The 21,657-nt window shown below is 48.1% G+C and overlaps 1 protein-coding gene across 1 annotated transcript in view; it reads left to right on the top strand.

Moving 5' to 3' along the window:
• Positions 1–21,400, top strand: part of LOC126068263 (collagen alpha-2(IV) chain-like) — a 354,250-nt gene extending 332,850 nt beyond the window's left edge. The window contains exons 6-7 of the mRNA XM_049870704.1: positions 20,722–20,905; positions 21,379–21,400. Coding sequence (XP_049726661.1) covers positions 20,722–20,905; positions 21,379–21,400 — 206 coding nt within the window. The remainder of the gene's footprint in view (positions 1–20,721; positions 20,906–21,378) is intronic.
• Positions 21,401–21,657: the final 257 nt, after the last annotated feature.

Raw genomic sequence — 21,657 nt, 5'->3', positions numbered from 1 at the left:
GAAGATCCCTGAGGACGTCTCGTAGTACTACCATGCCCTGTGATTAAAGGCAATGGAAAACTACAGGAACTCAATTCTGACATGATTGCTAATGGCCCAGAAGGTATGGGTCGCCCCACCAGGCAAAGAACCATGCCAGTTGAGGTGCTTGCGGAGAGTAAAGGGAATGCAGAAGTGGTGGTAGAAGAAGGTAGTTTTAAATACCGGTTATGACCACGTGATCAGCTGAAGAGATGAGGACTATAATTGTTATGAGTATTTCTTCCCTGTATGTGTGCATCAAATATTTTTGTTTTCTTCACTTAAAAAATAGAAGATGTAAGTGGTACTAGTGCAGTTAGGCCAAGAGGGGAACTGACTTTCCCAAGATCACACCACCAGAACCCAGCCCTGCTTGAAGGTGTCCACCATGCGTGCTGCTTCCCACTCCTGCTTGAAATTCTTGAGCCTCTGAGTTTGTGCATTAGCTACAGGGGCAGATATTCCAAAAGGCAAGGTAAGCATTGTCAACACCACATTTTGATGTGGTGAAACCCATGTGAAATTGTTCACTACAGATTAGTAATTAAGCACAAGTAAACTTGTGCTTACCTTGCTTACTGGGTTATCTGCCCCCATCAGGGATTGTCAATTTGAAAAGAGGCTTTGATTCTGTAGGAAGGTGCTGTGGGGTTGAGAGAAACAGATGCCAGCCATACCTAGAAGCAGAGACTTTGATGTGGTGACAAAATATGAAAATGTTCACTATAGATGGCCTGGTAAGCAGGTAAGCCCTGTGCTTACCTTGCCTACTGGATAATCTGCCCCTAATTAGCTACATGCAACGTCAGCCAACAGGTTCTTATCTCACATACACTTGCTGACGTCCCTAAGAAGAAGATGCTAGAATGATCCTCACTGTAAGGGTGGGGGACCAGGGAGGCTCTGGGAAGCACAAAGACTTGTATAGGGTTGCAGACTGGTTAAGAGGGATGAGCTGTGTCTGAACCCAGCTGTTTGCTGCACCCAAGCCTTCCCCGGGTTCCGTGGGCTGAGGAGAGAGGGCTGTGTTGGTGTCACTGTGTACAGTTATGGAGATGGCATGGGGAGAGGTGAGCATTAGGCAGCCCAGCGGAGACTTTTGGGAGGTCTCATCTGAGGTCGGGCCCAGGTAAGGGGACCCAGGACATGGCTTCACTTCCTTGTCAACAGAGTACATAGAACTTGGAACCCTGGTAACTAGGCACCCGCATGCAAAACAAGGCCCCCTACCCAGCTCACTTGAGTGGAGACACTCGAGCTGAGAACATGTTTTCTTGTTGTTTCTCATCCTCTTTTGTACCGAAGCTTGAGAAATCCAGGAGTTCGACCCTGTCCCAAAGGCTGAGACAAGGTCTCATATCCCACCCCCGACAGCTCCGGCCACTTTCCAAAAGGAAATCGAAGGTAACACAGGGTGGCCAGAGCTGCCAATCCAAGCCAGTCCACCACTGTGATCCCACCTGGGTGGCCTCACATCCCACCCCAGGTTATACCAGCCCCCAGGCCATGTCGACCCTTGTCCTCATGGGGTCCCTGGTAACAGGGGCAGGGAGGAAATGAGGACAGAACCGCTGAGACAGAAAGTTGTTGGCTGAGGCAGGGTCCATTTGGGAGAAAGGTGGGTGGGAGTCAGAGAAGGAGGGCCATGTGATCTGGGGAGATTTGGGAGGGGAGAGGTGAGGATGAGGATGATGAAAATGGTGCTGTTGCTTGAGGGCAACCCCAAGCTCCAGGCCCACAGCCCCTCACCGTCACTGGGTTCATGGGGCTGGGTCTGACATGGAATGGGGTGGTGGCCGGGCCTAGTCCATCAGGTTGGGTGCCTTGGAGACTGGGAGCTGGAGCACCAAGGCAGAGACCTCCTTTACGTCCCTGCCCCAACCCCGCTGATCACATAGAACTCTGCAACCTAAGTCTGCCCAGAGGTCCCAGTTCAGACCAGGGCTTTAGGGAGGGACTGTCGGGGTCACAGTCTGAGTCAGCACTCTCACCTGGGCCTTCTCTGAGATACGGCTCGCCTTGAGTGGGGCAATCAAATCGCAGTCCTAACTACTGGCATTGCCTGGGCCAGTGCTGACCCTGCGCCAGCCCAGCTTCTCCCAGATCCTGCTGCAATACTCAGAGCTTGATTTTTCTATCCGTGGGCTTGGCTGGGGCTGGGTGGTGCAGCCCGCAGGCCGACCCGCTCATCACATGGTGACAGATGGGAAACTGGGAGCTCCTCTGAGGCCCAGGGTCACGAGGACCCAAAGGGGCAGAACGTGAAGGAGGTGGCACAGAGGGGCCCTTGATGCCTCCCGGGCCACTGCCAGCACTGTTTCTCCAGAGCCCGGCGAAGAAGATCCCCAAGGAAAAGGAGAATGGCATCATCCACTCGGGGTCCAGGAAGGGCTGGTGTAGGCTCAGGGTAAGTGCAGGTGAGGGGAGTAGGTCCCCGGGTGGGACCCTAGATGACCAGGGGGCGCCCGGGGCCCAGACACCGTCCTGGAGACCACCAGTTCCCTCCCAGGACTTTCCCTCTCGAGGGCCCCCGGTCCCCTCTCAATGAAATTGACCACCAACCTTTCCTGTCCCCCCAGGCCCCTGCCACTGCCCTCCCTGCCCTGGCCAGCTACAAAGCCTCTTTTCCCATATTTGTAGGAATATCAGAAAGGGGTTTTTCATAGTGCTGTCGCTTCACATCAGCCCATGCGTCTTTTTGCGTGTTGCTGCTGTTTTAGTGTTTACCTTCCAATCCCAGGGCCCTGGGCAGCAGTCGGCTGGACTGTCCTTCCACACCTTCTCCCAGCCTCACACATCGTCACGCTTAGCAGGCTTCTTTTACCCTGAAGCGCAGGGCTCAGGCTATGAAACATCTTTTTCTGCCACCTGCAAGCTCGAGGAACACATCACGTGACCCCTCCAGTTCACGAACTGTGTCCTCACTGCGGAATGTTCCAGAAGGGGGGCCTGTCCCCACAGTGACTGAGCCTCTCACTGCTGCTGGCCCTGGACTGATTTCCTTCTGCCGCCCTTTCAGCAGGGCTGCAGGAATGCTTATGTGTGTCCTCACACAGTGACCCACCAAGGACAGACTCCTAGGAGTGGCATGCTAGGGGAAGGATGTGCACATTTCAAGTTAGGATCACTAGAGCCAGGCTCCTTCCCAAGACAGCGTTCCCAGTCCTGTGGCCCAGTAGTCTATGGCAGTGGCCATGTCCCTGCATCGAGCCAGTTCTGGGTATTAGAGTTCTTTTCCATTTTGCCAATCTGCTGTCAGGGTGGCCAATGGAACTGCAGGGTGGCTTTGAGGTGTTTGTTGGCCCTGGGAAGCGGAGCCCCCCTCACTCCTTTACTGGCCATTCGGATTCACTCTTCCTGAGTCATTTGTTCAGACCCTCAGTTCTGTGGAGGTCTTTCTCCCACCCCAGGATCTCCAAGCTCTCACCCATGGCTGGATCTGGGTGCTCCACAGCTTCAGGTTCTCAAAGCCCCCTTTAATGTACAGAAAGAAAAATCCATGTCTTGCTTATCTCATGGGCGTGTCTGCTCTGTGCACTGTCTCCAGCTGGGAAAGGGTTATCTTGCACCAGACATTCCCCTCTAAGTCAGGAGCAGAACAGGCCTCATGTAGCACAAAGCGAACATCACAGAGCCCTAGCATCGGACGGTTCAGGGCACTGACTAGGTGACTTCGAGCAGACACTAGACGTCACCAAGCCTCTGTTTTCTCATCTGTGGAATGGGGTGTTCTGTGAGGACTCACTGGGATACTGCTCTTCCTCCAGGGAGATGCCATTGTTACTTAGTTAACAAAATCCCTTCAGGTTCCTAATGTCTGTAATCATCCCCCACCTCCAATCCTACTTGGAAAGCCGAGGCCTGTTTGCTGCTGAAGGCACTCGTGTCCCACCTCCTGCCACAGGTCACTGAAGGAGAGGGAGTGCCTGGGCTGAGCTCCAGGCCCCAACCCTCCTGGTGGTTCATGGGGCTGCCTCTGACACTATGTCCCTCCTCTGTCCCCCCCCCCCAGTGTGTCTGTGGTTCTGAAGAGGACCTGGATGAGGCCTGGGTGATGAAAACTTTCAAGGCAGGCTCACTGGAGAAGCTGGTGGAGAACTTGGTGCCCGCCTTCCTAAAGGGTGACTTCTCCTACATCGAAATCTTCCTTGGAACCTACAGAACCTATGCCACCACCGAGCAAGTCCTAGAGCAGCTGCTCCAAAGGTGAGCGCCTGCCTTCCACAGGCCAGTGGAGACTCTGCCCCCTACCAGCTGTGAGTCTGGAGAATGTCACTTCACCACTCAGAGCCTGTTTGCTCCACTGACAAATGGGGTGGTAAAGGACAAATCAGCTAGAATTACTATCAGGACCCTGTGGGACAAGCCATGGGAAGTGTGTATCAGAGGCCAGCTCTTTGGTAAAGGGTGTTGGAAGGGCTGGGATGTTCACATTCATTATTTTCTTCTCACCCATGAAGAAGCTGTCTGGCTCAGCCCTCAGTGACCGTGTGCCCTTGAGCAAACCTATTTCCCATTCGTAAAGGGGGGTTGAGATTCTTTTTAGTGGGTCCTTGACCTTGGTATAGCCAGAATAAGGATCCCTGGAGGCTAGTAGAGGGGTACTAAGACTCTCAGATACCTGGGAAGGTGCTGATTGGGTTCACTCCTTCACCAGTTAGCCATGAAGCCCCTACTGTTGCAGACACTGTTCTAGGCACTTAGCATCGTTCAGTAGATGAAGCACATAGAAAGCCCTGCCCTCCTCAGCCTCCATTCTAGTCGGGCAGTCAGACAGGAACACCAGATACCTTAAGCAGATAGTGTCCACAGTGCATTAGATGTGACACCCTCACGCCACCTCTAGGTATGGATGTAATCACCCCTCTTCTGCCCAGGACGGTGAACCCCAGGAGCAGCTGAATGGGTGAGTGGACTTTGGGTGGAGAAAGAGGGGCTCCTGTCTATACAGAAGGGTGGAGGCTGTACGGGGCCTGTGTCTGGATTGGGGCTGGGCAGACACTGCACCCCATACATCTAGATTCCACTAGAGGAATGAGTTTAGGAGCGCCCCCTGCAAGACATAAGCAGTCATACAGAGCTGAGGGTGGAACCTGGGCGTCCTGGGGAGCAGAGGGGAGGCTGGGGGCTCAGAGAGGCCTCTGAGAGAACCCATCCCCCCACAGTCCCCTCACATTTCCACTTGCCCCCTCCCCTATTGGGGGCCCAAAATAGGAGGTGTGGGGTGGGAGGGAGAGAAATCTGCTCCTGAATCTCACTCCCCAGTCGTGGGTGCTCAGCTGCATGTGGGGCCCCTGTCCCAGGGGAGAATAGCGTCCATGGGAGAAAAGACCATCACATGCATGCAGAGAATCAGGCAGCATGCTGGTGCACAATCTCCAGAGGAGGGGCCCTATGGCCTGGGCAGCTGGGGCAGGGGACAGCCTCCATATGTTGCCCAGCATCAGATAATCCTAGAGCACTACTGTGTGCCAGGCTGTGAGATGAACATGCAGACACACATCTCTGTGCCCTTAGAGGGTTACTGTCCAGTGGGGAGAGGGCCAGAGGAGAGAAAGGGATGTAATTCAGGCTTTCCGAGGAGGGAGAGTTGTTCAGACCATTGATGGGGAGCTCCCTGGGATGGAGGCTGTGTGCTAGCCCTCTGCTCAGTGACCAGGCCTGCTACTGCCAGGATAGCCAGAGGGTGTGATGCAGGGTGGTGCTGACCTTTGGAACGACGGGCAGACACAGGGCTCTTTGCAGGGGAGCCCTGGGAGGGAAGTGTGGCAGGAAAGCAATGCTTCTGACCCTGCTCTTCACCACCCACCCCCAGCGCCATCTCTTTTATCCTGGACACATGGCTGAAGGAATACTTGGAGGATTTCGATCAGCCCCCATACTTCCCCTGCCTAAAGCTCGTGGTGGAGTATGTGCAGGTGAACATGCCAGGCTCACATCTGGAGCGCCATGCCCAGCTTCTCTTGGCCCAGCTGGATCAAATGGAGGTCACTAAGCCACAGCCAGAGGGTGAGGAGGACTGGGCATGCTTGCATGTGAGCTTGTGAGGGGGACACGGGAAGACCCCCAGAGGCTGGGGTTGGCCTATAGCGCAGAGTAACCTCAGACCCTCCTCTGGTGGACCATGGTCTGGGAAGTCTTTCTGGGGTGGAAATCTTGGGAATGGGCTTCTCTTGATGGCCGTGAGATGTTTTTCATCATCGGAAAGGCATGAGGAAAAGCAGTCATATTGGTGAACATTTCTCTTCTTGCAGCTCCAGAGCCAAGGCCAGGGCCAGTTGTAAAAGTAGCTCAAGATCCATCTTTGCCCCAGGAACTGGCTCCTGCACCATGTTCTGGGGTATATTCTGCTCCTGTATTGGCACCGGAGCTCCACAGCACACCACCTATTATATCGTCAGCTCCAGCACCGGCACCAGATAGAGAGCCAGCTGGAGGGGTGGATTCCCAGCCAGGGTCACCTCCAGAACTGGCTCCTGGATCACTGGCTGATGTCAGTCCTGCTTCTGATGCAACAGCGGAGCTCCATACCACACCAGGTATTTCATCACCAGCGCCTGCACTGGCACCAGATGGAGGGCCAGCTGGAGGGTCAGAGTCTTATCCTGGGACACCTTCAGAGCTGGCTCCTGGACCACTGGCTACTGTCAATCCTGCTCCTGCTCCAATACCAGAGCTCGATGTAGCCCAGGCCCTCCTCCAGCTCCATCACCAGCATCCGATGGACAACTGGATGGAGAGGTGGATTCCCATCCTGGGGTTCTTCCAGAACCGGAACCTGGACCACCAACTCATGTCGATTCTGCTCCTCCTCCAACACAGGAGCTCTGTAGAGCAACAGCTGTTCCATGACCAGCTTCAGCTGTGGCAGCAGAGGAATAGCCCGATGGACGTTCGGATTCTTAACCTGGACCACCTAGAGAGTGAGACACTGGACAACCTGGTGATGGAGATCCTGGTCCTGAATCGACACCGAAGCTCAATAGAGCATCAGCAGCTCCAGCACTGCCAAGAGATGGAGAGCTGGATTTTTACGCTGGGCGACTTCCAGAACAGAATCCAGGACCAATTCCTGCGTTATATTCTGTCCTTGCAGCAACGTTGGAGCCGGGTACAACAACAGGTCCTCCATCACCAAGTTGAGCAGGCAGAGAGCTTGCTGGAAGATCGGATTCTCTTCCTCGGCCAACACCATAATGGGCTCCTGGACCACCTGGTGGAGTTGATCATGCTCCTGGACTAACACTGGACCTCCATAGAGCACCATCACCAGCTGCATCACTGGTACCAGATGGACAGCTGGCTGGAAGTTCTGATTCTTATCCTGGGCTACATCCAGAACTGCCTCCTGGACCACCGGCTGATGTCATCCCTACTCCTGCTGCTACAACAACAACAGAGCTCGCTGTAGCCCACCACCCTTCATCTTCAGGTCTGGCCTGGGTACCAGGAGAACAGCTGGCTGGATGAGCTGGATTCCAACCCTGCACAACCTCCAGAAATGATTCCTCTATCACCTGCTGATGTTGATCCCGTTCCTGCACCAACACTGGAGCTCCTCAGAGCTCCAGCAGTGGTACTAGACAAAGAGCCAGCTGGAGCATTGGATTCGTATCCTTGGCCACCTGCAGAACCAGCTTCCATACCACCGGCTGATGTCCATTCTGATCCTGCACCAACACTGGAACTTGTTGGAGCCACAGGTCTTCCTTCTCCAGCTTCATCACCAACAGCAGATGAAGGGCCAGCTGGAGGGGTGGATTTCCATCCTGGGCCACTTCCAGCTGCCTCCCAGATGAACATCTAATATTGATCCAGCTTCTGTTCCAACACTGGAGCCCCATCTCCAGCTCAGTCTGGGGCACCAGAGGCTGAGCTAGTTGCCACACCTCCTCCACAGCAGCTCCTTATTGACAGCCAGGGAACATCCACTCCAGAAGCAGACCCTTACTTCTCCTCACCTCAGTAGGTACTATTTAGTTTTGTTTTAGTATTTTTCCAGCTGAATTTATTCTGTATAGTTTATAGTATTTTAACTGGTAGATTTCTCATTAAATAAAGTTTTGTTTTAATAGCCTGTGAGTGTGTAATACAGTGGCTTTATGTACTTTCACAATCCTATTCACCGTCACCAGCATCTACTTCAGAACATTTTCATCACCACTGTGTTGATTAATGTTATGTGTCAACTTGGGTAGGCCATGATTCTCAGGGTTTTGGCAGACATTATGTAAGCATACTCCATTTTATGATCTGATATGAGCAATCAGTTGGAAGAGGCGTTTCCTTGGGAATGTGGCCTGCAAATTAATACATTTCCTGGGGTATGCAGCCATTAATCTGGCCAATGTGTTTTTCTCCATCCCTGTTTTGAGGGACCACCAGAAGCAGTTTACCTTCAGCTGGCAAGGTCAGCAGTACACCTTCACTGTCTTATCTCAGAGGTATGTCAACTCTCTAGCCCGGTGTCATAATTTAATTCACAGTGACCTTAATCGCCCTTTCCTTCCACAATATGTCACGCTGGCCCATCACATTGATGACATTCTGCTGAATGGACTTAGTAAGAAAGACATATCAATGACTCTACAGTTATTGGTAGAATATTGCTACAGGGTGGGAATTATTCCAAAAAAATTCAGATGTCTTCCACCTCAGTAAACTTTCTAGGGCTCCAGTGGTGTGGTCATGTCAAGATGTTCCTTGTAAAGTCAAGGATAAGTTGATGTATCTGGCCCCTTCTACAACTGAAAAGGAGGCACAACCCCTGCTGTACGTCTTTGTATTTTGGAAGCAATGTACCCCTCATTTGGGTGTGGTACTCCAGCCTATTGATGGATGTTTGCAGCTGTTTCCTCTCATTTTGAGTCGTGCCACATCAGCAAATGAAGGCCGCGAAAGCTTTACTCCATCCACATCACTAAGGTCAAATCTACTTTGAGGAGTCAGATCTTCCCCAGTCATCTTTTGACTGGGGGTGGGGGGGCTCATTTTCCAGCACTATATCAGACAATGTTCTGCTGCTATTCATAAGGGGGGGCTCATTTTCCAGCACTGTATCAATGTTCTGCTGCTATTCATAAGGTTTTCACTGGCTAATGCTTTTCAGAAGAAGACTGCCGGATCCTTCTTCCTACTCTGTCTTAGTCTGGAAGCTCAGCTGAAACCTGTCCTCCGTGGGTGACCTTGCTGGTATCTGAATACTGGTAGCATAGTTTCCAGCATCACAGCAACACACAAGCCCCCATAGTACGACAAATTGAAACACATGTGGGGAAAACATCCATTAATAATTGGAACCTGGAATGTATGAAGTACGAATCTAGGAAAATTGGAAATCGTCAAAAATGAAATGGAATGCACAAACATCAATATACTAGGCATTAGTGAGCTGAAATGGACTGGTATTGGCCATTTTGAATCAGACAATCATATAGTCTATGCTGGGAATGATAACTCGAAGAGGAATAGTGTTGCATTCTTCGTCAAAAAGAACATTTCAAGATCTATCCTGAAGTACAATGCTGTCAGTGATAGGATAATATCCATATGCCTACAAGGAAGACCAGTTAATACGACTATTATTCAAATTTATGCACCAACCACTAGGGCCAAAGATGAAGAAATAGAAGATTTTTATCAGCTGCTGCAGTCTGAAATTGATCGAACATGAAATCAAGATGCATTATTACTGGCGATTGGAATGCGAAAGTTGGAAACAAGGAAGAAGGATCAGTTTTTGGAAAATATGGCCTTGGTGATAGAAACAATGCCAGAGATCAAATGATAGAATTTTGCAAGACCAACGGCCTCTTCATTCCAAATACCTTCTTTCACCAACATAAACGGTGACTATACACATGGACCTCACCAGATGAAACACACAGAAATCAAATTGACTACATCTGCGGAAAGAGAAGATGGAAAAGCTCAATACCTTCAGTCAGAACAAGGCCGGGGGACGACTGTGAAACAGACCATCGATTGCTGATATGTAAGTTCAAGCTAAAACTGAAGAAAATCAGAGCAAGTCCACGAGAGCTAAAATATAACCTTGAGTATATCCCACCTGAAATGAGAGACCATCTCAAGAATAGATTTGATGCATTGAACACTAGTGACCAAAGACCAGACGAGTTGTGGAATGACATCAAGGACATCAACCATGGAGAAAGCAAGAGGTCACTGAGAAAACAGAAAAGAAAGAAAAGGCCAAGGTGGATGTCAGAGGAGACTCTGAAACTCACTCTTGAGCGTCGAGCAGCTAAAGCAAAAGGAAGAATTGATGAAGTAAAAGAACTGAACAGAAGATTTCAAAGGGGCTCTTGAGAAGACAAAGTAAAGTATTATAAGAACATGTGCAAAGAGCTGGAGATGGAAAACCAAAAGGGAAGAACACGCTCGGTGTTTCTCAAGCTGAAAGAACTGAAGAAAAAATTCAAGCCTCGAGTTGCAACAGTGAAGGATTCCATGGGGAAAATATTAAACGACGCAGGAAACATCAAAAGAAGATGGAAGGAACACACAGAGTCATTATACCAAAAAGAATTAGGCGATATTCAACTATTTCAAGAGGTGGCATATATCAGGAACCGATGGTACTGAAGGAAGAAGTCCAAGCTGCTCTGAAGTCATTGGCGAAAAACAAGGCTCCAGGAATTGATGGAATATCAATTGAGATGTTTCAACAAACAGATGTAGCGGTGGAGGTGCTCACTCATCTATGCCAAGAAATATGGAAGACAGCTTCCTGGCCAACGGATTGGAAGAGATCCATATTTATGCCTATTCCCAAGAAAGGTGATCGAACCGAATGTGGAAATTATAGAACAATATCATTAATATCACACACAAGCATAATTTTGCTGAAGATCATTCAAAAACAGCTGTAGCAGTACATCAACAGGGAACTGCCAGAAATTCCGGCCGGTTTCAGAAAAGGACGTAGAACCAGGAATATCATTGCTGATGGCAGATGGATCCTGGCTGAAAGCAGAGAATACAAGAAGGATGTTTACCTGTGTTTTATTGACTATGCAAAGGCATTCGACTGTGTGGATCATAACAAATTATGGATAACATTGCGAAGAATGGGAATTCCCGAGCACTTAATTGTGCTCATGAGGAATCTTTACATAGATCAAGAGGCAGTTGTTCAGACAGAACAAGTGGATACTGATTGGTTTAAAGTCAGGAAAGGTGTGTGTCAGGGTTGTATTCTTTCATCATGCCTATTCAATCTGTACACTGCGCAAATAATACTAGAACGTGGACTATATGAAGATGAACAGGGCATCAGGATTGGAGGAAGGCTCATTAACAACCTGCGTAATGCAGATGACACAACCTGGTTTGCTGAAAGTGAAGAGGACTTGAAGCACTTACTAATAAAGATCAAAGACCACAGCCTTCAGTATGGATTGCACCTCAACATAAAGAAAAACAATCCTCAGAACTGGTCCAATGAGCAATATCATGATAAACAGAGAAAAGATTGAAGTTGTCAAGGATTTCATTTTACTTGAATCCACAATCAAAAGCCATGGAAGCAGCGGTCAGGAAATCAAAAGACGCATTGAATTGGGTAAATGTGCTGCAAGGGATGTCTTTCAGTTGTTCAAAAGCAAAGGTGTCACCTTGAAGACTAAGATGCGCCTGACCCAAGCCATGGTATTTTCAATCGCATCATATGCATGTGAAAGCTGGACAAAGAATAAGGAAGACCGAAGTAGAATTGATGCCTTCGAATTGTGGCGTTGGTGAAGAATATTGAATATACCGCAGACTGCCAAAAGAATGAACAAATCTGTCTTGGAAGACGTACAGCCAGAATGCTCCTTAGAAGCAAGGATGGCGAGACTGCATCTTACATACTTTGGACATGTTGTCAGGAGGGATCAGTCCCTGGAGAAGGGCCTCATGCTTGGCAGAGTACAGTGTCAGCAGAAAAGAGGAAGACCCTCAGCAAGGTGGATTGACACAGTGGCTGCAACAATGAGCTCAAGCATAACAATGATTGTTAAGGATGCTTAGGACCAGGCAGTGTTTCGTTCTGTTGTGCATAGGGTTGGTATGAGTTGGAACTGACTCGACAGTGCCTAAGTACAACAACTGCAACAAGGAAGATCAGTTAATGGAACTATTATTCAAATTTACACACCAACCACTAATGACAGAGATGAAGAAATTGAAGATTTTTACCAATTCTGCACCCTGAAATTGATCAAATATGCAATCAAGATGCATTGGTAATTACTGGTGATTGGAAGGAGAAAGTTGGAAACACACATGAAGGATTAAAAAAAAAAATTTTGGATTAGTAGTTGAAAAATATGGCTTTGCTGATAGAAACTATGTGGGAGATTGCATGGTAGAATTTTGCAAGACCAGTAAACTATTCATTGCAAATACCTTTTCTCAGCAACATAAATGATGACTACACACGTAGACCTTGTCAGATAGAATACAAAGGAATAAAATCGACATATCTGCAATCTACATATGTGGAGACAGCTGAGACATTCAGTATCGTCAGTCAGAACAAGGTTGGGGCTGACTGCAGAGCAGGCCATCAATTACTCATATGCAAGTTCAAGCTGAAGGTGAAGAAAATTAAAACAAGTCCACAAGAGCCAAAGTACAACCTTGAGTATATCCAAACTGAATTTAGAGACCATCTCCAGAACAGATTTGATGCACTGAACACTAATGAATGAAGAGCCGATAAGTTGTAGGATCAAGCATAAAGCACATCATACATGAAGACAGCAAAAGGTCCTTAAAAAGACAAAAAAAAAAAAAAAAAAAAAAGACCAAAATGGATGTCAGAAGAGACTCTGAAACTTACTCATGAACATAGTGTAGCTAAAGCAAATGGAAGAAATGATGAGTAAAAGAGCTGAACAGAAGATTTCAAATGGCATCCAAGGAGACATAAAGTTTATAATGAAATGTGCAAGACCTGGAGTTAGAAAACCAAAAGGGAAGAATAAGCTCGGCACTTCTCAAGGTGAAAGAATTGAAGAAAAAATTGAAGCCTCAAGGTGCAATATTGAAGCATTCTACAGGTAAAAAACTGAACAAGCAGGTAGCATCGAAAGATGATGAAAGGAATACACAGAGTCGCTGTGCCAAAAATAACTGTCAAAATTCAACCATTTCAGGAGGTAGCATATGAGAAGGAAGATGTCCAAGCTGCACTGAAGGCACTGGTGAAAAACAAGGCTCCAGGAGTTGTGGGGAAATCAATAGAAATGTTTCAACAAGCAGATACAATGCTGGAAGCACCCACTCATTTATACCAAGAAATTTGGCAACAGCTACCTGGCCAACCGACTGGAAGAGATCCATATTCATGCCCATTCCAAAGAAAGGTGATCCAAGAGAATGCAGAAATTATTGAACAATATCATCAATAGTGTAATAAGTAAAATTTTCCTGAAGATACCTCAAAAATGGTTGCAGCTCTACATTGCCAGGGAGCTGCCAGAAATTCAAACTGGATTCAGAAGGGGATGTGGAATGATGTCAGATGGATCTTGGCTGAAAGCAGAAAATACTAGAACAACATTTACCTGTATTTTATTGACTATGCAAAGGCATTAGACTGTGTGGATCACAACAATTTATGGGTAACATTGGCAAGAGTGGGCATTCCAGAACACTTAATCGTGCTCATGAGAAACCTGTACATAAAGCAAGAGGCAGTCTTTAGAACAGTACAAGTGGATACTGCATGATTAAAAATCAAGAAAGGTGTGTGTCAGGGTTGTATCCTTTCACCATATTTATTTAATCTGTATGCTAAGTAAATAATCTGAGAAGCTGGACTATACGAAGAAGAACAGGGAATCAGTACTGGAGGAAGACTCATTAACATCCTGTCATATACAGATGACACAACCTTGCTTGCTGAAAGTGAGAGGACTTGAAGCACTTACTGATGAAGACCACAGCCTTTAGTATGATTTATACCTCAACAGGAAGAAAACAAAAATCCTCACAAGTAGACCAATAAGCAACATCACGATAAAGGAAGAGAAGACTGATGTTGTCAAGGATTTCATTTTACTTGGATCCAGAATCAACGTCTACCGAAGCAGCAGTCAAAAAATCAAAAGATGCATTGCACTGGGAAAATCTGCTGCAAGAGATCTCTTTAAAGTGTTAAAAAGCAAAGATGTCACTTTAAAGTCCTTAAGGACTAGGGTATGCCTGACCCAAGCCATGGTGTTTCCAATCGCTTCATATGTGAAAGCTGGACAATGAATAAGAAAGACCGAAGGAGAATTGATGCCTTTGAATTATGGTGTTGGCGAGGAATATTGAATATACCACAGGCTGCCAGAAGAAGGAATAAATCTGCCAGAACGCTCCGTAGAAGCAAGGATGGCGAGACTTTGTCTCGCTTATTTTGGACATGTTATCAGGAGGGACCAGTCCCTGAAGGACATCATGCTTGGTAAAGTAGAATATCAGGGAGAAAGAGGAAGCCCCTCAATGAGATGGATTGACACAGTGGCTGCAACAGTGGGCTCAAGCATAACAACGATTGTGAGGGTGACACAGGACTGAGCAATGTTCTTTCTGTTGTACCTAGGGTCACTATGAGTCATAATTGACTTGATAGCACCTAACCAAAACACCACCACCTTTTAATCATCATTTCACCCTCTTCCCCTCTCATACCTATTTAAACTATTTTCTCTTCCGCAGTGTTCCATGCTTTCGTGCTTTTTATATGGCCTGTTCCCCAGGCCTGGAATACCCTTGGCTGGCAAATTCTTACTAGTTCTTTGGAATTCAGTTAAGGCATTACTTCTTGTAAAAATTCTTCCCTGATTCCATCAATCAGAAGTGGTGGTCCTATTTGCTTTCTTGCCATGCTGTGTGCCTCACTTGCAATACAACACTTTTTAATCTTGAATTGTGATGGCTTACTTCTCTTCCAAAATGAGCTGAAAGACAGGGCTCATGGAGTGTGTTTATTGAATGAATGAGATCTGATCCCTCACCTTATGTCTGCTCCTAATTACCTGTGCTGCCCTCCAAAGGTGACCTGCTTTCCAGCTCCAAATCTGTAACTGTAAAACGCAAGGGTTGGTTGGACCACGTGGAAACTCCAGCTCTGTTATCATGCTCTTATACCAGTTTGGAATTTCCAAACATTTTGTTCAGTAAGAACTTTGTCCATTTATATTTTGTTTATTACATGTATACAACATGATGTTTCCTTACATAAGCCATTCTCTTTCCTTTGTGGCTAAGCTTGCTTATTGTGAACTCTCCTTCTAAAAAATAAACTTCTTGGGAGTGGTTCAAGGAGTTTTGACTGTATTTATAACGTTTTCTTTCATGAGTTGAAGGGGGGGGCTATAGAAGGCTATATCGTATATTACCTACACATTCCTTAAGTCTGAAATATTTTTTAAAAAAGTAACAACCTATAGAGACCATGAAGAAAATCATTTTATCTAAGCTGTGCCTTGTGTGTTAGGTTAAATCTAAATCTGTACAGGATTACACTGGATGACAAAAAAAAGAAAAAAAAGCAACAGTTATTAAAACACAACTAAAACTCTTTGGTGTCAAGTTGATTCTGACTCATAGAAACCCTACAGGATAGAGCAGAACTGCCCTATAGAGTTTCCAAGGAGCTCCTGGTGGATTTGAACTGCAGACCTTTTGGTCAGCGGTCATAGCACTTAACCTCTATGCCACCAGCATTTCCAAAAGACAGACACATAGGTATAAAATGTTACAGAGGGTAAATTTTGGGATAACCTGTGAGTCTTTGTGAATGAAATCAATTGCATTTAGAGAAGCTGTTTATTGCTAGAGAGATAAAAGTGTAATTAGCAATTATAAAGGAGTCTACAGAGGTTTTGCTCACAACAGACCAATGGGCGGATTTCTGGGGCTTGGCAAATTGGTGGGGTGTTTATATCTTATCTCTTTCTTTTCTTTTCAGATATACCCCAATCTCTTGTTCAGCAATTTCTGGGGGGAAGAAAAGTGCTTGCGATCACTCGGGGTTTATATCACATCCTAACATAGCCATTTCCTGAGACAGAATAGTCGAGTTATGTACCTGAGGCAAGTAGACCGAGAAACAGAAAATGAATGAGGGCCTGGATGTCTTTTTACAAATTCATATCCTCAGGTAAGCATCTCTTTGCTTCCTGTTCCCTCTCTTTATAATGTTGACACTGATAAAGAGAAAAACAAATTTTTTTTCCTAGTTAAAAGTTCACATTCTTCATGCTAGTTAAATATCAGTGAAACCTGTCCTTATTTTACCCAGTAGATAGAGCTACAAGTTTACAAGGCAAAAAACATTCTTCCCCCATTTGGATGGTGTGAAATATATTTTTTAAAGCGTCAGAGCTAGAAAGAAGCTAGTTTGAAGGCTCACGCATCGGGCCTCCTTATTTTTGGTGTCACAAATAAAGTCACTTTAGAAAAAGATGGCTGTTGTTAGCAGAGCGTTCTGAGGGGACCTCACTAATTGAGTTAAATACCGAGTCAAGCTCCACTGCATTACACATCATTCCGTAGAAAAACTCTGTGCAACAACAGCATCCCGATGCCTGATTAAAAATAATAATAATAATAATGACAGAACTTCATACAATCCCAGTAAAGAGAACTGAGAATCTCCTGGAGTTTTATAAAATGGAATGGCCCTCCTTTATTTAGCCAGCATGGCAAACTAATAGCATAGGTCTTTTACTTGAGGGCTTGCCTATGTGTGGATGCTTTCTATCAGGAGGTCCAGTTTGGACTCCCATTTAACCAATACTGACTTCAGGATCGTTACATGAGAGAGGTAATAAGAGGCTCTGGGGTGGGTCCTGGGCATCTGCATTTTAACAAGCATCCCTGGTGACTCTGTTACACACTTTGGGAAAAGCCTCAGAGAATAACTGTTACTGATATTCAACCAGGAATTTGCTTTTGGTAAGAGGGGCATAGAAGAAGTGAAGATATCACTAGAGAGCTGGTCAGCTTGGCATGGTTAACAAAGATAACAGGTTCTTTTTGAAATATTTAGCTAATCAACTGGAATGAAACTGAGTTATGGACCTGGCTTTTCAATTTGTACCGCTGAATTGTCCTTGGTGTATTTATTTCCTATGAGTTATTTTTGGCCTTTCTTATCTATTCTCACATATTGTGTGCAAAATGCCCTGTTTTCACAGTCTTAATGTCATTAGTGTTCTGTGTTGCAGAGCTGACTTTTCCTTGTGAAAGAATGACTCCATTGATCTAGGAACTTATGCAGGTGTTCTCACACATGCTGGATAGCAAATCACCTGCGGAGCTTTTTAAACCTATAGGTACACAGGTTCCACGCCTCACCCCAATCGGAATCTCTGGGCACAGGGGCCCAAAATCTATACCCTTAAAAACCTTTACTGTACAGCCACGCTTGAGAACCACTGATGTAATGATAAACCCCAAATCAAACCGATTGCCATTGAGTTGATTGTGACTCATAGCGATCCTATACGACAGAGTAGAACTGCCCCATAGGGTTCCCAAGGTTGTAACCTTCACAGAAGCAGGTCACCACATCTTTCTCCCATGAAACGGCTGGTGGATATAAACCACTAACCTTTTGGTTAACAGCTGACCACTTTACCACTGAGCCACCAGGACTCCTCCAGTTTAATGCTAAAACCAACCCAAACCAAACGCATTGCCATCAAGTTGATTCCGACTCATAGCGACCTTAGAAGACAGCAAAGAAGATTTTCTTTGAGACTTCAAATGTGTTTTTCTTGCTTGGACATCTGTTTATTCCTGCTATAACCAGAACCGGTGCTATACTTGATTTAATGTGCTCCCAGAAACTCTGAATTTTGTGGTATGCATGCCCTGATAGTGAGCAATGTGATGAACAATGTCCAAGGTTACTCACTGGGCTTCACTTCTAGCACTAAGACACACTGACAAGGATGAAGTTCTCTCTAAGTGGCAGTTTAGTCCCCTTGATGAATAGTGAGAGAGAACTGCTTGAAGCAATGTGGTTGAATATCACACCACCTGGTCTGAAGGCTTTAGAGAATTTAGCACTTAGACTCTTGAGCCACATCAGTACAACACTGGGTAATAAGAGCTTGGCTATGCTGAACCACAAAGCTTCTAGATGGCTAGTCTGTACACTAAGTTCAGGTCAAGTTTGAGAGATGTTAGAGGCAATGGGCTTCTTGACGTCCTGACTCTGGAATTACAGAAGAGCATCTGGGAAAATTTTTACGACTTCTAAGGCAGGTTTGCTATGGCTGCTAACCAAAAGGCCAGCAGTTCGAATCCACCAGGTGCTCCTTGGAAACTCCACAGGGCAGTCCTACCCTGTCCTATAGGGTCGCTATGAATCGGAATCGACTCGACGGCAGTGGGTTTTAAGGCAGGTTAGTGTACAACCACTCTAGCTTACACTGCAAGCATCAGGTCCCCGCATGTTTTTCCTATACTCCAAGTGCCCTTCCTGAACTTGCCCTTGTAGTTGTATGACAGACTGTAAATTACATAAAGTAGGGGGGACTTTATGCCAGAGTCTGGCCCAGCTGCCACTCAGAAACACATGCCCAATATTTCAGAACACAGTCCTGTTATTTCCAAGGATCATACAGTCTCCATTTCTGCTTTCCATACCCCAACCCCAAGTTGGCATAGGTTGTTGTCCCTTAGTCTAAGGGTGGGTGGTGTGGGAATTAAACAGAGCACAGCGGTGAAAGGTCAGGGGTTCCAGTCCACCAGCTGCTCCTGGGACAAAGCAGTCTGCTTCCCTCAAGATTTACAACCTTGGAAACCCTATGGGGCAGTTCTACTCTGTCCTGTAGGGTCCTATGAGTCCAAATCGAGACCACAGCAGTTGGTTTGGTTAGCGGGTTTTTTCCCTCAGCAGGTGCCCAAACCATGAGCGTCACCAGGACACCCCCTGCTTAGTCAGTCACTGGAATGCTCTGCATCACTGGAGGAAGAGGTCTCAAAACTTGAAAATAACATGGGGCAGGTGTAAAACTGACGCTTTCTGACAGATTTCCTTAAAATGTTGCTCCTCGAGGGTGGTCCTCGGACCAGGCGCATCATCACCACGACCTGGGAGCTAGTTAGAAAGGGGGACTCTCAGGTCCCTACCCCAAACTTACTGCATCGGAATCCGCATTTTAACAAGGTACCCAGGTGATGACTATTATTAGGATTTTAGAAACTAAAAGATGTAGCAAATGATCAATCAATCAGTCCCGGAACACGGATCCTCAGTCTTTTGCGCACGTCTCACACCCTCTCTGTACTGTAGCAGCTGAGCCCCCAGGGACTTGGGAGCAGGCGGCCGAGGGCTATTTTGTGATTGGCTGCTGTGGCCATGTGACTGCCGCTGGGCCTCCCGTGCGAGCGGATTTGCTCTCGCGGCAGCTGACCGACAGGGCCGGGGCGGGCCAGAGCCTGGTCGGAGGGTCTGGCGCGTGGACCGGAGGGGCGAAGGCGCGAGAGCCTAGTGCGCCTGCGAGAACGGCAGGTTTTTTTTTTTTTTTTTTTTTTTCCCCAGAGCTGTCGGAGGAAGCCGGAGCGTTTCTTCCGAGGTGAGCAACGCCGCGGGGCTGCCAGTCGCATCGCACGTTCGCCAGGTGGGGGCGAGCGGGATGGGCGGGGCGGGGCGGGGTGAGCGGGATGGGCCTGGCGGGGCGGGCCGGGGTTCACACGCCCCTCCACCACCCCGAGACCCCCGATTCTGAGGTGGACGCAGACCCTCTTCCCTGGTGCGGGCGGGGTGGGGGCGGCGTGACCCGGAGAGTGCCGCCCGGAGAAGCTTCTCTGGCCGCTCGACCTGCAGGCGAGCCCTCGGCCCAGGTTCCCCTCAGTTGGGCGCTCTGAGTGGGCTGCAGGGCCCAGGTTCCCCTCAGTTGGGCGCTCTGAGTGGGCTGCAGGGCCCAGGTTCCCCTCAGTTGGGCGCTCTGAGTGGGCTGAAGGGCCCAGGTTCCCCGCAGTTGGGCGCTCTGAGTGGGCTGAAGGGCCCAGGTTCCCCGCAGTTGGGCGCTCTGAGTGGGCTGAAGGGCCCAGGTTCCCCTCAGTTGGGCGCTCTGAGTGGGCTGCAGGGCCCAGGTTCCCCGCAGTTGGGCGCTCTGAGTGGGCTGAAGGGCCCAGGTTCCCCTCAGTTGGGCGCTCTGAGTGGGCTGCAGGGCCCAGGTTCCCCTCAGTTGGGCGCTCTGAGTGGGCTGAAGGGCCCAGGTTCCCCGCAGTTGGGCGCTCTGAGTGGGCTGCAGGGCCCAGGTTCCCCTCAGTTGGGCGCTCTGAGTGGGCTGCAGGGCCCAGGTTCCCCTCAGTTGGGCGCTCTGAGTGGGCTGAAGGGCCCACGTTCCCCGCAGCTGGGTGCTCTGAGTGGGCTGCAGGGCCCACGTTCCCCGCAGCTGGGTGCTCTGAGTGGGCTGAAGGGCCCCGGTTCCCCACAGTTGGGCGCTCTGAGTGGGCTGAAGGGCCCAGGTTCCCCGCAGTTGGGTGCTCTGAGTGGGCTGCAGGGCCCAGGTTCCCCTCAGTTGGGCGCTCTGAGTGGGCTGCAGGGCCCAGGTTTCCCGCAGTTGGGCGCTCTGTGTGGGCTGAAGGGCCCATGTTCCCCGCAGTTGGGCGCTTTCAGTGGGCTGAAGGGCCCAGGTTCCCCGCAGGTGGGCGCTCTGAGTGGGCTGCAGGACCCAGGTTCCCCGCACGTGGGCGCTCTGAGTGGGCTGAAGGGCCCAGGTTCCCCGCAGTTGGGCGCTCTGAGTGGGCTGAAGGGCCCAGGTTCCCCGCAGTTGGGCGCTCTGAGTGGGCTGAAGGGCCCAGGTTCCCCGCAGGTGGGCGCTCTGAGTGGGCTGAAGGGACCCAGAGATTCGTTACAAAGGTAAAAATGTTCTAAGCAGCTGGGCGCTGGTGGAGCAGATCTAAATGAGACACTTAACTGGTGACTGGTAAATTGTAAGGAAGGAAATGCCTGCAGTGAACTGCGGACTAGGTCAGCACACTGAGATTCTTGTTCAAGAAAACAGGATTTTGTGTGTGTGTGGCGGGGGGGGGGGGGTGGGGGGGTCGCTGTGAACTGAGGCTTTTCTGGGGCTGTTCAAGAGGGAAATTAGTTATTTTCTGCATGTTACTGGGCTGTAGGGTGAAGGCAAGGTCTAAATTAAGCCTCTTCAGACTTCCTCAGTTCTTTGAAAAGTGTGTGTTTGAAGAAGACCATTTGGCTGGCAGAAGAGGGATGTGTGGGGAGGGAATATCTCCTGTAAACCACGCTTTGAAAAGGGGAGGTGCCTGCAGGAGTTTAAGAGCAGATTAAAACTGCAGGGTATCCCCTACCTCTCTCCTCCATTTCCGCAGACCTGCAATACGAAGGGCATAGTGTATATCCTTATAGTGAAACATAAAAAGTCCCTTCAGTTTTCCAGTGGTTAACTAGTGTTAATTTTACTGTATTCTGGCGTTTGAATGTAATTCACTTAGAATTTATTCTGGCATGAGATTGACAAAGATTTATATTTACCTGATTCCTTGGAGACACCCTGATACCTTTTCAAAGCCGTTTTATTCCTCTTCTCCCTACAAATTTGTTTCTTTAGGAAACACTGTGATTTTCAAACATGTAAGACATACTCCAGA

Source organism: Elephas maximus, chromosome 27 (genome assembly GCF_024166365.1).
Source record: "Elephas maximus indicus isolate mEleMax1 chromosome 27, mEleMax1 primary haplotype, whole genome shotgun sequence".
Classification (NCBI taxonomy): Eukaryota; Metazoa; Chordata; class Mammalia; order Proboscidea; family Elephantidae; genus Elephas; species Elephas maximus.
The sequence above is the reverse complement of the archived record's forward strand: the minus strand, read 5'-3'. Positions and strand labels throughout refer to the sequence as shown.